Below are 16,617 nucleotides of genomic sequence, written 5' to 3' on the forward strand. Positions count from 1 at the left end.
ACATCAAAGCACTTTTAATTATTACATTTAGGTATCCTCATCCATGATGATGCCTTGCACTTCAGATAGTTGTAGTAACTGTGTAGGCTGCAGTATGCATACACATGAATAACTTGTCAGAAATTACAATGCTTTACTGGCAAACATCATGCATAAGAAATGTAATGAATACACATCAGCTTACCTGCATGTTTTACTGTAGGAGACTGCATAGCAACACCATTCAAGATAACTTGCAACTTGTAGCCTTGCAAGACAATAACATGCAGTGTCACACAAGAAACAACATATTCTCCTCATTGAATGTAGTTGACTTCCAAAACAATATTAGCGCCAACAAGGACATTTGGAAACGGCACTGCACTTTTTGTCTTGCAAGGCTACAACCAGGCCATGTAAATAATAAAATATAATTTCAAATGATAAAATAATTTAAGGAACTGTTATATGTGTAACATGAGTTATATGTGTAACATGAGTTATCTTGAATGCAAGTTATCTTGAATGGTGTTGCTATGCAGTCTCCTACAGTAAAACATGCAGGTAAGCTGATGTGTATTCATTACATTTCTTATGCATGATGTTTGCCAGTAAAGCATTGTAATTTGTGACAAGTTATTCATGTGTATGCATACTGAATGAATAAATGTAAATGTAAATATTCAGAAAGTGTCAGAAAAACGTGGGTGCTGTTTGTTCCTGGCGCCGGGAGGGTTCCAGGTGGCGGATCTGGACTGGAAGGGGGGGACACGGGGAGACAGGACCAGACTGGGCTGCGGCAGAGGAGATGACCGCAAGGTCGGGGGGAGCATTGGAGGGGCACCACCTGCAGGCAGGGAAAGAGGAGACAGAGAGGGGAGGGGGGAACCGGGTAGGGCCCAGTGGACGCCACAGGAAGGGAATGATTGAAGGGCAGGGGGAAATTAGAGCGATCCAGGGTGGTGCCCAGCATATGCGCAGAGGTGTTGGGAGACCAGGGAGGCGATGAAGGCAGAGAACAGGGCTGGGAGTGTGGAGAGAACAGTGTGAGGAGCCTGGGCCTGGGGACTAGAGAAGGGGGGAGGGGACAATACGCTGAAAGACGTTGGACACAATGATGTCATCAGAAGCAGGAGACACTTGAAGGGAGAGGTGCTGTGGCGTCTGGATCCTTTGAAGCGTGGGGTAGAACTGAAGCATAATTCTAACAGCCGCACCTTCGGATCTGTGACAGTCCAGTTGGAAGGGAGCGTAGGGCAAAAGTTCTGAGATGGGTGACCGTGGAGCTGGCGAAGCTTTATGTCGTGGAGCAGAGGGGAAAGACAAACCGGAAGAGATCTGGGAGCAGGGCATCCTGCTACCGCGGAACCCGAGGGAGCGACATCGGAATCCTGCGAAGGGGGTGAGCGAGGCGGCTGACTTCCAGAGTCTATGGGCCTGGGGGAGCTGTGATACCCAGGGCAACGGAGGATCCCAGAGCTGGGTTGGAAACGGAACAAGGCGTCTCGGAGATGCGCCTGCATCGGAGGGTCTCTGGATTAGCCGTTCCTGCTGGGAGGGAAAACTCGTCATCAGAGTGGTGTATGTCCACGATGTCCATGGTCTGGTGTGATCAAAGTAGGAGATATCCAATCCAGAAATGTTCCATTGTAGATTGTAGCAGGGAGCATCAGCATTCGTAATAAGAACGTAAGCACGATGACAGGAGTATATATCCGGAAGGAGATTAGGGGAAAGGGAAGAGTTCAGATGTGGTATTCTTCTACCGAACTTCAGTTATGTCTTACTCCATATTGAGAGTATCTTACTGATCTTTGGGTCGGTGGGGGGGGGGGGGGGGGGGGAGATTATGGAGCCAAATTAATTTATTGTAATATGCAATACATTTGTAAAGAATATGCAACTTTATTATTTCTACAAATTATTTATACCAATAATAGATGGACATCATTGCCTATTACTATCAATTCTGTAACATCCTTAAAAATGGGTTCATAATGTCAAACTAAGTTAATTTATAGTGTGATTTAAATCCCAAAATATGTGAAACCTTGTTCTGTGCTCACAAATGGATGTAGAACTGTGTTTTGTCTCAGTTTGTTGAGGAAAAGGATGAAATCTGAATAAGTAAATTTAGTCAACTAGCCTAATAGATGGAAGGGTCCTTAAGGTCATAGCACAGGAACCCTAGTATGGCTAAAAGAAGACATGGACTAACCTGACATCTGTGTCTTGTTCAGAAAATGGTTGTGAAATACATGTATTAGTGGCTATTTCTGCAATGGGATCAGTAGATAGCATCTTAATCTATTCTAATGTTTTAACATCAACACAAGTTGACCTTTACAAGCAACATGTGCACCTTTATGGTCCAATGTTGACAGATTGTTATTTAAGCATATATTATATGGAACAAGGATTATAAACAGCTACTACCATTTAAAGATTTTTGATGGAGGGCCATCAGGATGTCTTCACTCTTTGTAAGATCAGCTGGCAGCTTATTGTCCTGTATGAAAGAACGTAAACAATATTTTCAAAACATTACTCCACTCAATTGTTACACCCAAAATACAAACACCCAAATACTATAAAGCAACCCACCTTGTTAGGTAATGTTGGATCTGCATTGGCCCTGAGCAGAAGCGATACACTACTGGGATTCCCACCTGTGACAGCTGCATGGAGGACTGTGGAGCCATTCTGAAAATTAAACTTTTTGTCAAACATTGACATATTTCTCAACGGGTAATGGTGCTCTAACCACTATTATTGAAACAGAGCAAAGTAGATTTCAGGCCTATTAAAGACTACCATTTTCAATGAAAACCATATGGGCACGATAATGCTGCAGCTCTTCGGTAACACAGTTGTCTAATGAGCAATGCTCCAGGTGTTTATGCCACCACAGGTGTGTTTTTCATAGATTCTGCAAAGTCTGTCACTGAGTAGGCGGTGCAGATTATGTGTTGGAGAAGGAGCAGCGCATGAGAGCAGTGCTACCAAATGGCGTGATTTTATTGTCAAACCACAATTGAATAAAGACACTGAGTCAATCAAGCAGATTTACAAAGCACTATTCAAAAGACACTGAACAAGACACATACTCAGAGACCATTTTTATATTGCAACTTTGAACATTTCTAGCATTGATTTTACTGTTGATTGTTTTTTTTTTCTACAGGTACACTCTTGCACTCTTGTGGGGAGTTTCATGTTGTTAAATTGTAACTTGTTTAACTGCACGCTCTTATGGTTCTTCCCTTTGGCACTTATTTGGTTTTCCACAATGTATGCTTCATGTTTTGGCTGCTCGCAATGTTTGGGGCTATCTCGTTGTTATGATCAGTGACCTATGCTCTTTTGTAAAGCTCTCTGTTGGAACTCGCTTTGGATAAAAGCGTCTGCTAAATGCATAAATGTAAATGTAATGTAAATTGATTGATATCAATATATATTGATTGAATATCAATTGTCTCAGAGGGGGACTATGTGCAGTATGGTGTGATGAGCCAGGTCTTAAATAAAAAATCAGTCTCCTATCAGTGACCGGTCCAAAACCGGTTTTGAAATTTGTAATATAAAAGAATCCTGTGCTGAGCCAAGGTAATAAAGTAAACAAGAGCAGTGTTGGTCAAGTTACTTGGAAATAGTAATTAGTTACTGATTACTGACTACCGTATTTTTCGGGAAAACAAGCCGCATTTTCTATAAGCCGCACCCCACCAGAATGGGAACTTTGTGTTTGTAAACCGGAGTATAGACTGCACTGGAATATAGGCCGCACGGTAAACGGGAATAAAAATATCGTAGCGCCAGCCTAAAAAACTTTTTTGACATCCTCAGAAGAGGGTAACGAGTACATGCAGCAAGTTTGGTGTGAATCCATCACAGATTTGCTGAGATACGACCCAACTTCCTGTTTGATGGCTTAACTTCACATTTTGATTGGGTGTACCGGGCAAACGGTTTCTAAAATCAAAAAACCATGTGAAAGCTTTTGTGAAACTTGGTCTGAAGATAATCTCTGCCAAATTTGGTTCAGATTGGACACACTTTGTAGGAGCAGTACATTAATTTATTAATTCAAAATGGCGGCCGCATCATTTCGGCTATTATCACAAATTATTGTGAGTCACACACGGGATGTCCCAAGATATCATGAGAAAAGGAATCACTTAATAAAGTAAAACAAATCAATAGTTATTGGCCAAAACACATTTTTGCTTCCTGCGGCCACGCCCAGTGATCACATGACACCAAATTGTGTAGTCATTCTCGAAAGAGGGTTCCGAGTCATCATACCAAGTTTGGTGTTGACATCTCAAAGATTTGCTGAGATTTGATCCAACTTCCTGTTTGGTTGCTTTGTTGCCAATTTTGATTGGCTGTACCGGACAAACGGTTTTGAAAATCAAAAACCTTTTGATAACTTCTGTGAGGGTTGCTCTGACGATGATGGTTGCCAATTCTGGGGAAGATTGGAAACAAATGTTGGAGGAGTAGGCTTTCAAAGGTTTTTGATAAAACCAGAAATGGTGGAAAATCTATATAACCGGAAATTGACGTTGACGAAATTGTGTTGAACTCATCTTGATCCAGGGAATCCAATGGTACTTAATTTTTGAGTCCAAGTCCAACTTTGACCCGTTGGTGGCGCTAGAGTGGTCTAATGGGAGACATGAAACTTGGTGTAAGTATAGAAGGGACTGTCCTTAATGAGTGTGCCAAATTTCACAAAAGGTACCATATGGTTCTAGGGGTTGCCATTGACGTCAATGGTACAATAATTTAAAAAAAGAAGAACTAGAGAGGGTACAATTTCTGGGGAAATTGTAGGGTGTGCTTGCTTGCGTCGTTTGCACAGGGGTCCGTTTTTTAATGCCATTTTTACAACTGATATTTCTGTATATTTTATATCAAAATGCATACTTATTATTTATAAATATTACATAGATTTAAAAGCATCTTTTTTTTGCTGCTCATTTACAACTCAAAATACGAGTGTAGAATGAAATAGATGTCTTCTCATTTCCCCTGCAAGAAGCAGCCTCATAGTTGAATCAAAACGCATAAATTTGGCAGACCGGTGTAAAAATTGACCTAATCTCTATGACTTAAACGTCGTTTTAAGTTTTTCCCTTCTCGTGATATTTTCAGGCATTTAGCCTACTCATATTGCATTCATTCATTAATAAAGAATTAAGATTATTCTACGACGTTAGCCGGCAGTAGAAGATGGAATCGCGATTCAAACAGTACCATCTGCTAACTGAAAATATGCCCCAATATGGGGTTAAATATTGTCCAAACAACCAAAACGAATTCCCCTATGGTTTAAAGGACGATGGGAAACTGAACAGTGTATTAGCATGAACCAAATAATGCCAATACAAATAGAATTCCAGGTATTTGACTCTATGGGTTAAAACAGAGCAAGAATGGTCAAAGTACGGTTAAATGAAATACGCATTTAATAACATTGCAAATGAATGAAATCAATTAAAAGGCAAACATGTTACAATATGAAAGCTTTAAATCTTACCTACTCTACCATGATCATTGTAAATCAGAGAGAAAGAAAGAGGTGAGCAAGGAGTAGGACAGTAGGACAAGCCAGAACTGAGGAGAAGTCTCAGGAGATGAAGAATCCACAGAACAATGCATTTACAATTCCCTTTATACACAAGGACAACCAATCAGACCACATCTTGAATGGGGTGTGAGGGCCATCAAGTTGAGACCGTCCAGAAACTCCAGACTTTAGCATAGGAGAGGTGGGGGCAGGTTTGACACCCAGCCTTACAATCCTCCCTCTTGGACACAAAAGCACAGGCAAAAGCTGCAGTGTTCATCGTGTGATAACCTGCACCCATAGGAAAAAGGAACTTGATTGCAGACAGGTCAGCATTGAGATTCTAATGGTCATGGCTGTTTGCTCAGAGGATCACTTTTGGATCATGGCTATTGCTCAGAGGACAATTCATCAAATGCCCAACCAGAGAAGAGAACACTCTGGATCACTGCTACACTACAGTCAGTAGAGCCTACCATGCCGTCCCTCGTGCAGCACTGGGTCACTCTGACCATACCATGGTCCATATGATTCCTGCATACAGGCAGAAATTAAAGCTCTGTAAACCTGTTGTGAGGACATCAAAACAGTGGACCAGTGAGGCTATGGAGGATCTACGGGCGTGCTTGGACTGTACTGACTGGGATATGTTCACGACTGCTACCAATAGTCTGGATGAACTCACAGAGGCTGTGACATCATACATCAGCTTCTGTGAGGACTGCTGTATTCCAACACGCACCAGGGTGAACTTCAACAACGACAAGCCCTGGTTCTCAGCAGAGCTCAGAAGGTTGAGGTCAGAGAAGGAGTAAGCATTTCGGAGTGGGGATAGAGACAGATTCAAGGAGTCGAAGAACAGGTTTAGCAAGGCGGTGAGAGAGGCTAAACGTCTGTACTCAGAGAGACTGAAGCGTCAGTTCTCTGCCAACGACTCTGCTTCTGTCTGGAGAGGGCTCAGGTAGATCACCAACTACAAGCCCAGAGCCCCCCACTCCACTAACGACTCCCGCCTGGCCAACGACCTGAATGAGTTCTGTAGAGTTCTGTAGATTTGAAAGACACTTGGACTGTCCTGAACTACCCTTTCCCACCCACGGGGCCTCCTCCCTCACCCCCTCTACAGTGACAACTCTCTCCATTCAGGAGGGTGAAGTTAACAGACTTTTCAAGAGGCAGAACCCCCGCAAAGCAGCTGGGCCGGACTCTGTCTCTCCTGCCACCCTCAAGCACTGCGCTGACCAGCTGTCTTCGGTGTTCCCCTACATCTTTAACACCTCCCTGGAAACATGCCATGTGCCAGCCTGTTTCAAGTCCTCCACCATCATCCCTGTGCCCAAAAAGCCAAGGCCAACAACCCGTCGCCCTGACCTCTGTGGTAATGAAGTCTTTTGAGCGCCTTGTGCTGGCACACCTCAAAGCCATCACAGACCCTTTCCTGGACCCACTGCAGTTTGCCTACAGAGCCAACAGATCTGTGGATGACGCCGTTAACATGGCCCTCCACTTCACCCTACAGCACCTGGACTCCCCAGCATCCTATGCCAGGATCCTGTTTGTGGACTTCAGCTCTGCCCACAACACCATCATACCTGCCCTGCTTCAGGACAAGCCAGGGGCGGTTTTAGGCACGGGCGGACCGTGCAGCCGCCCGGGGCGGCATTTTTTCATGTCACGTGGGGGGCGCACGAGCATAAAATAAATAAATAAAAATCTCTGCGCCGCGAAGCGGTTTTCTCTTTTCTATCATTTCACTGTGTGGGGAATTGGCAAATTGGCGCCCCCTTCAGGCGGCTGCAGGCACCCCTGCTTGCTGAGAAGGTGCCGTGCACAGAAGCTGTGTGAAAAAAGGGGAGAGGGACAGACAGCTCATATGACTGGGTCTCCCAAATGGAACGGACAATTCATAATATTATAAATATAGGCCTAAAGTTCCTGCACATTTTTGTTTTGTTTTTATTGTGTGAAATGGCGAAAAAAAAAAAATGGGTATTGGCCAACTCTTACGTTTGTTAGCCTTTTTGCTATGATGCTTGCTATGCAACAACATTTCGGTTTTAACTCAACAAACACGAGATAACATTTCACCATAATAGTGTGCTTTGCAACAAAACTGTTACAAGTTCAGTTATTATTTATTTTCATTATTTAGGTTAGACCCTGTAATTAGCCAACGGAATTTTCAAATCTGTAGGTAGTTTCAAAGACGAACATTTGCTATTTGCTACAACTATATTTCGTGACAAAGTATAGTTTAACGTCATAACTAAAAGTGTTCCTCCCTAAAAGTTATATTAATATAGCATGTAATAACAGACATTTAGCGTGTAAGGGCATGTTTATGTAACCCTCCTATTATGTTTGGTATCAATTTGACCCCAGGCTGTTTTAGCTGTATAGAACATAATCGGTCTTACCACAACAGCCTTTTGATTTCAATGGGAGGGGGGGGGGGGGGGGGGGGGCGCGAAGGCCGTCTCGCCCTGGGTGTAATTCCATGTAGAACCGCCACTGGGACAAGCTCTCCCAGCTGAACGTGCCCGACTCCACCTGCAGGTGGATCACAGACTTCCTGTCTGACAGGAAGCAGTGTGTTAAGCTGGGAACACAAGTCTCTGACTCCCGGTCCATCAGCACCGGATCTCCTCAGGGCTGCGTCCTTTCCCCTCTGCTCTTCTCCCTGTACACCAACAGCTGCACCTCCAGTCATCCGTCTGTCAAACTTCTGAAGTTTGCGGACAACAACACCCTCATTGGGCTCATCTCTGACGGGGATGAGTCTGACTATAGGTGGGAAGCTGACAACCTGGTGACCTGGTGTAGCCAGAACAACTTGGAGCTCAATGCTCTTAAGACAGTGGAGATGGTTGTGGACTTCAGGAAGAATACAGCCCCACTCACCCCCATAACCCTGTGCGACTCCCCAGTCAACACTGTGGAGTCCTTCCGCTTCCTGGGCACCATCCTCTCCCAGGACCTCAAGTGGGAACTGAACATTAGCTCCCTCACCAAAAAAGCACAACAGAGGATGTACTTCCTATGGCAGCTGAAGAAATTCAACCTGCCAAAGACAATGATGGTGCACTTCTACACAGCCGTCATTGAGTCCATCCTCACCTCTTCCATCACCATCTGGTACGCTGCTGCCACTGCCAAGGAAAAGAGCAGACTGCAGCATATCATCCGCACTGCTGAGAAGGTGATTGGCTGCAATCTGCCTACCCTCGAGGACCTGCACACCTCGAGGACCCTGAGGCGTGCAAGGAAGATTGTGGCCGACCCCTCCCACCCTGGTCACTCCCTGTTCCAGCTACTCCCCTCTGGCAGAAGGCTGCGGTCCATCAGGACCAAAACCTCCCGCCATAAGAACAGTTTCTTTCCATCTGCTACTGGCCTCTTCAACAAGGCCAAGGACTCCCATTGACATTCATTCACTTATTTAACTATTATAAGTCCATCTAATGGCAATTTAGTATGCATAAGCCACTTTATCTCAGTATCCGATTGCACTATGTTGACCATTCACGCTGTTCATTATTCTTATTTTTATATATATTTTATTTTATATTTAAATTGTTGTATTCTTAGATTGTTTAGTTCTTAGAAATAGTTAAACTTTTGTACTTTTACTTAATTTAAGATCTGTATATGTTTAGTATTTTGCACCTCCCTGCCACAGTAAATTCCGTGTTTGTATAAAATACATGGCGAATAAACCGAATTCTGATTCTGAGGACCACTTTTGGATCATGGCTATTGCTCAGAGGATCACTTGGAAGAACCTTTGTATTGGCATGCAGACGTGCCCTTGGTTAGCATATTCCTGCTACTTAAGTTCTTGTCCTGTTACAGCAGAACACAATTGGAGCACAGCACTTGGTTAACAATGAAAATTGTAAAGTTTGGAGTGACGTTTGGAGTGGTCTGGGGTCTGATAGAGTCGGATGGGATACAAATGGAAATTAGGGGGACAGTGTCCTAAAACTCAAATGGAAAAAATAGGTGAACAGTCCTCCCTTTTGATTGATGAGAGGTACACAAACATATCATCTAGCATAGATGAAAATGGCAATTAAAGCAAAACAGTGTTCTTGGGTCCAAAATAAACAAAACATAAATTACACAGCAATAATAAAATTCAATACAAGTTATACCAATCTACATTTACAGGTCAGGAACCATTGTGAGTTTAGCTGAAACCTAGAACATTTACCACCAACTCTATAAAACACACAAAGGTACATACTGATCCACAATACCCAATACTCATCCACACAAATCAACATAGGAACTCATGGATGGACAAACCATATGCACTATGCATATGCAGCTAAAGGAACTGGAGCAGCAACAAATAAACTGTCCCCAACAAATCTTTGAACTACAACAAAGACTAAACACAGGGGTAATACAGTAGGAATGAAGCAATATCACAATTTGGACCTGAATTAAGTAAATGTAAAAGATAGTTGGAATTGCATGTAATCACGTTAAAAAGTTCAAGGTTTGTTTGTCTTCATAAAGGCTCAGCTTATGCTGCATGAACAATGGGGGAGGCCTACCCTTTCCCAGATCCCAACATTTGGACTCAGTGTGACCACTTCTTAGACAAGCATGACAAAATCTAACTTTGTTGTTAGCATAAAACAAGCGTGTGGGTGGAATAGGCATATTTCTACCAAGATCCCAACATCGCATTCCGGTGTGTCCTTGTCTTTTACAGAAGTTACACTGTATATGAGGGGGCTGCTGGGGCTTGGGTTTTACCTCTGTCGCCATTTTTATGGCAGCAATGTGGCGGATCAGGAACTCGACGGTTCTTTGTAGAACACAGTTTGGGGATTTGCGCAACAATTCCACTGTCTGTGTCTGAACACTCCGTAGAATGTGAGCCAGCATGGCTGGTCTCTTCACTGTCTTTGTTAGCGGTGTATTGCCTTGTGGCACAAAAAGGGGTCGCTGCTTTGAGGACAGAGTTGAGAAGACATTTGCCAATTAAATGTACAGTAATCTTCAATATTTGTTTCTTTTCTGCTTACTTTTTATGGACTCCTACAGTTCGCCAATGTAGTGTAAAATCAGTTTTAAGACCGTTCTTGTCTTTCTTGCTCAATTCAGATAACGTTCGGTTAACGCTAACTTCTTCCCATAGGTTAAGTAATTTGTTAACTTCAGTTTCCCATTCAATTTTTTTTTGTTTTTATGCAGGAGCTAATATCAGAAACTAGAAATAGGCTTCTACCAACAGAACCAGGCGGAACACAATTAATGTACATTTGTAAATGCTTACTCACCATGGTTTTAAACGCCGGTATACCAAACTTTAACTGAATTGCTCGAAACAGTTAGGTCCATAAGTATTTGGACATTGACACAATTTTCATCATTTTGGCTCTGTATACCACCACAATGGATTTGAAATGAAACAATCAAGATGTGCTTTAAGTGCAGACTTTCAGCTTTAATTTCAGGGTATTTATATCCAAATCAGGTGAACGGTGTAGGAATTACAATACATTTTATATGTGGCCCCCCCCTTTTTAAGGGACCAAAGGTAATTGGACAATTGGCTGCTCAGCTGTTCCATGGCCAGGTGTATGTTATTCCCTCATAAAGGGAGTTCGTTATTTCATTGACAAGGAGCAGATAAAAGGTCTAGAGTTCATTTCAAGTATGGTATTTGTGTTTGGAATCTGTTGCTGTCAACTCTCAATATGAAGTCCAAAGAGCTGTCACCATCAGTGAAGCAAGCCATCGTTAGGCTGAAAAATCAAAACAAACCTATCAGAGAGATAGCAAAAACATTAGTTGTGGCCAAATCAACTGTTTGGTACATTCTTAAAAAGAAAGAACGCACTGGTGAGCTCAGCAACACCAAAAGACCCGGAAGACCACGGAAAACAACTGTGGTGGATGACAGAAGAATTCTTTCCCTGGTGAAGAAAAACCCCTTCACAACAGTTGGCTAGATCAAGAACACTCTCCAGGAGGTAGGCGTATCTGTGTCAAAGTCAACAATTAAGAGAAGACTTCACCAGAGTAAATACAGAGGGTTCACCACAAGATGTAAACCTGTCTGCCAGAGCGGCTTCCAGGTCATCCGTCATCATTCTGCTGGACCTTTCTGCAGCGTTTGATACGGTTAACCACCAGATCCTGCTCGCCAGACTTTCTGAGATGGGCATCACTGGCACTGCACTCCAGTGGATCTCATCCTACCTGTCGGGAAGATCCTACCAGGTTTCCTGGGGAAGCAAACTGTCAGGACCTCGCCAGCTCTCCACTGGTGTCCCACAGGGCTCTGTCCTTGGACCCCTCCTCTTCTCTCTGTACACCACCTCACTTGGACCAATCATCACCTCCCATGGCTTCTCCTACCACTGCTACGCTGACGACACGCAGCTGTACCTGTCGTTCCCTCCGACCGATCCGGGGATCTCAGCTAGGATTGAGGCCTGCCTCACAGACATCTCCGCCTGGATGACCGAGCACCACCTCCAGCTGAACCTCGCCAAAACAGAACTTCTCATCATCCCGGCTAAACCCTCCATCTCCCACGATCTCTCAATCACCCTGGGATCTGCGACGGTGACCCCTTCATCCTCTGCCAGGAACCTTGGGGTTACCATGGACGACGAGCTCTCCCTCACGGCCCACATTGCTGCGGTCTCCCGGTCGTGTAGATTCACCCTCTACAACATCCGGAAGATCAGGAGATACTTGTCTGAGCACTCCACCCAGCTGCTAGTCCAAGCACTTGTCCTCTCCAAGTTGGACTATTGCAACTCGCTGCTCGCTGGTCTCCCAGCATGTGCAACCCGCCCTCTTCAGAGGATTCAGAACGCAGCGGCCCGCCTGGTCTACAATCTACCCAGACGCTCCCATGTTACCCCGCTCCTCATCTCTCTCCACTGGCTACCTATCATGGCCCGTATCAGATTCAAGACCCTGGTATTGACCTTCCGAGCAGTGAACGGGACTGCACCCGTCTACATCAAGTCTCTCCTGCAGCCTTACACCCCCACCCGTCACCTACGGTCTTCTTCGGACAACCGCCTGGTGGTCCCACCGCTCAAGACCGCCCGGTCCCAACACAAGCTCTTCTCCTGTCTGGCCCCCCAGTGGTGGAATCAACTCCCCACCTCCATCAGAGATACTGACTGTGTCTCCACCTTAAAGAAAAGGCTCAAGACGCACTTGTTCCGGGAGTACAACGGTACTTAGGAATGGTTCGCTTGACCCGATGTTAGTTTCCTCAAGGATCACAATGACTCTTGCTTAGAGACTTGTTGCTCTTGTGGTTAGTGGTAACTGTTTTAAATTTTTGTTCTCGCTGTGATATATTGTTTTTATTACTGTTGCTTGCTTTTTTCCACAGGTACACTTGCACTTATAGCGGTTCATGTTGTTTAATTGTAACTTGTTTAACTACATGCTCTTATGGTTCTTCCCTTTGGCACTTACTTTGGTTGTTCACAATGTGTGCTTCATGTTTTGGCTACTCGCAATGTTTTTTTGGCTATCTTGTTGTTATGATCAGTGACCTATGCACTTTGTAAAGCTCTCTCTTGGAAGTCGCTTTGGATAAAAGCGTCTGCTAAATGAATAAATGTAAATGTAAACCATTGGTGAGTCTCAAAAACAGGAAGACCAGATTAGAGTTTGCCAAAAAACATCTAAAAGAGCATGTACAGTTCTGGAACAACATCCTATGGACAGATGAGACCAAGATCAACTTGTACCAGAATGATGGGAAGAGAAGAGTATGGAGAAGGGAAGGAACTGCTCATGATCCAAAGCATACCACCTCATCAGTGAAGCATGGTGGAGGTAGTGTTATGGCGTGGGCATGTATGGCTGCCAATGGAACTGGTTCCCTTGTATTAATCGATGATGTGACTGCTGACAAAAGCAGTAGGATGAATTCTGAAGTGTTTCGGGCAATATTATCTGCTCAGATTCAGCCAAATGCTTCAGAACTCATAGGACGGCGCTTCACAGTGCAGATGGACAATGACCCGAAGCATACTGCGAAAGCAACCAGTTTCTTAAGGCAAAGAAGTGGAATGTTCTGCAATGGCCAAGTCAATCACCTGACCTAAATCCAATTGAGCATGCATTTCACTTGCTAAAGACAAAACTGAAGGGAAAATGCCCCAAGTGTTGTTTAATTGTAACTTGTTTAACTACATGCTCTTATGGTTCTTCCCTTTGGCACTTACTTTGGTTGTTCACAATGTGTGCTTCATGTTTTGGCTACTCGCGATGTTTTTTGGCTATCTTGTTGTTATGATCAGTGACCTATGCACTTTGTAAAGCTCTCTCTTGGAAGTCGCTTTGGATAAAAGCGTCTGCTAAATGAATAAATGTAAATGTAAGAACAAGCAGGAACTGAAGACAGTTGCAGTAGAGGCCTGGCAGAGCATCACCAGGGACGAAACCCAGCGTCTGGTGATGTCTATGGGTTCCAGACTTCAGGCTGTCATTGACTGCAAAGGATTTGCAACCAAGTATTAAAAGTGACAATTAGATTTATGATTATGTTAGTTTGTCCAATTATTTTTGGTCGCTTAAAAAGGGGGGGGGGGCACATATAAAATGTATTGTAATTCCTACACCGTTCACCTGATTTGGCTGTAAATACCCTGAAATTAAAGCTGAAAGTCTGCACTTAAAGCACATCTTGATTGTTTCATTTCAAATCCATTGTGGTGGTATACAGAGCCAAAATGATGAAAATTGTGTCAATGTCCAAATACTTATGGACCTAACTGTATCACGTCGGGGTCACCAAAACTGTAGGGGGTTAAATATTGTCCAAACAACCAAAACGAATTCCCCTATGGTTTAAAGGAAGATGGGAAACTCAACAGTGTATTAGCATGAACCAAATAATGCCAATACAAATAGAATTCCAGGTATTTGACTCTATGGGTTAAATCAGAGCAAGAATGGTCAAAGTACGGTTAAATGAAATACGCATTTAATAACATTGCAAATGAATGAAATCAATTACAAGGCAAACATGTTACAATATGAAAGCTTTAAATCTTACCTACTCTACCATGATCATTGTAAATCAGAGAGAAAGAAAGAGGTGAGCAAGGAGTAGGACAGTAGGACAAGCCAGAACTGAGGAGAAGTCTCAGGAGATGAAGAATCCACAGAACAATGCATTTACAATTCCCTTTATACACAAGGACAACCAATCAGACCACATCTTGAATGGGGTGTGAGGGCCATCAAGTTGAGACCGTCCAGAAACTCCAGACTTTAGCATATGAGAGGTGGGGGCAGGTTTGACACCCAGTCTTACAAACATATCCCAGTCAGTACAGTCCAAGCACGTCCGCAGATCCTCCATAGCCTCACTGGTCCACTGTTTTGATGTCCTCACAACAGGTTTACAGAGCTTTAATTTCTGCCTGTATGCAGTAATCAGATGGACAATGGTATGGTCAGAGTGACCCAGTGCTGCACGAGGGACGGCGTGGTAGGCTCTACTGACTGTGGTGTAGCAGTGATCCAGAGTGTTCTCTTCTCTGGTTGGGCATTTGATGAATTGTCTGTATTTAGGGAGTTCGTGGCAGAAAAAAAAAAAAAAAATCCAAGATGGCGCCGATGATGGCTGCCTCGGTCGTTAGGTGCGCTCTTTTCTTTGCTTTGTCTTGTTTTGTCTGTTAATTCAGTGTTCTGCCAAGATTTCCGGGGTTCTCTAACTAGAGAAGTACTTCTAAACATCAGGACTACAACTCCTGTGGATTTATTTCCCACTTTTCTGCTTCCAGCGGCAGAATTAGTGGGAATTATAGTCAAAGCCACCCTCGGCTTTGTCCTAGCAGCGAAGCGCCGTAGGAGAGGCAAACGAGCCGGTGCTCTGGTGCGACTCCGTCGGCGTGGGGCACGCACAGCGTTACCGGGGATATTTCTCTCCAACGTGCGTTCACTGAGCAACAAACTGGATGAACTTCAGCTACTGGTGTGGAAAAACAGAGATATGGCTGAGTGAACTGATCCCAGACTCTGCGCTACAGCTAGCAGGTTTCAAACTGCTGAGAGCGGATCGTGACCCTGTGCTCTCTGGCAAAACGAAAGGCGGTGGTATTTGTTTTTACATTAACAGTGGCTGGTGTGAAGATGTGACGGTGATTCTGCAGCACTGTTCTCCTGATCTGGAATCATTTTTTATTCACTGTAGATCTTTTTACTCGCCACGAGAGTTTGCATCATTCATTCTGGTTGGCGTCTACATGCCTCCGCAGGCTAGCGTCAATGAGGCTCAACGTGTGCTCGCCAGCCAGATACTGATATGTTCACGACTGCTACCAATAGTCTGGATGAGCTCACAGAGGCTGTGACATCATACATCAGCTTCTGTGAGGACTGCTGTATACCAACACGCACCAGGGTAAGCTACAACAACGACAAACCCTGGTTTACAGCTAAACTCAGAAGGTTGAGGTCAGAGAAAGAGGCCGCGTTTAGGAGTGGGGACGAAGACAGTTTCAAGGAGTCGAAGAACAGGGTTAGCAAGGCGGTGAGAGAGGCTAAAACACCAATTCTCTGCAAACAACTCTGCTTCTGTCTGGAGAGGGCTCAGGCAGATTACCAACTACAAGCCCAGAGCCCCCCACTCCACTAACGACTCCCGCCTGGCCAACGACCTGAATGAGTTCTACTGCAGATTTGAAAGACAATTGGACAGTCCTGAACTACCCCTTCCCACCCAGGAGGCCTCCCACCTCCCCCCCTCTACAGTGACGACTCTCTACATTCAGGAGGGTGAAGTTAACAGACTTTTCAAGAGGCAGAATCCCGGCAAAGCAGCTGGGCCGGACTCTGTCTCTCCAGCCACCCTCAAGCACTGCGCTGACCAGCTGTACCTACATCTTTAACACCTCCCTTGAGACATGCCATGTGCCAGCCTGTCTCAAGTCCTCCACCATCATCCCTGTGCCCAAAAAGCCAAGGCCAACAGGACATAATGAATACAGACCCGTCGCCCTGACCTCTGTGGTAATGAAGTCTTTCGAGCGCCTGGTGCTGGCACACCTTAAATCCAT

The 16,617-nt window shown here is 44.4% G+C and overlaps 1 protein-coding gene and 1 long non-coding RNA gene across 2 annotated transcripts in view; both read right to left on the reverse strand.

Annotated features, from left to right (window-relative positions):
- Positions 1-16,617, reverse strand: part of LOC136936898 (uncharacterized) — a 330,204-nt gene that overhangs the window by 336 nt on the left and 313,251 nt on the right. The window lies entirely within an intron of this gene.
- The window catches only part of ankrd29 (ankyrin repeat domain 29), a 97,048-nt gene continuing 81,111 nt past the window's right edge, over positions 681-16,617 (reverse strand). Inside the window, exons 9-11 of the mRNA XM_067230169.1 lie at positions 2,584-2,682; positions 2,416-2,488; positions 681-1,530 (exon numbers count right to left, since the gene is read on the reverse strand). Of these exons, the coding sequence (XP_067086270.1) occupies positions 1,409-1,530; positions 2,416-2,488; positions 2,584-2,682 (294 nt within the window). The 3' untranslated portion in view covers positions 681-1,408. The remainder of the gene's footprint in view (positions 1,531-2,415; positions 2,489-2,583; positions 2,683-16,617) is intronic.

The sequence above is a fragment of the Osmerus mordax genome, chromosome 27 (genome assembly GCF_038355195.1).
Source record: "Osmerus mordax isolate fOsmMor3 chromosome 27, fOsmMor3.pri, whole genome shotgun sequence".
In the NCBI taxonomy this organism is placed as follows: domain Eukaryota; kingdom Metazoa; phylum Chordata; class Actinopteri; order Osmeriformes; family Osmeridae; genus Osmerus; species Osmerus mordax.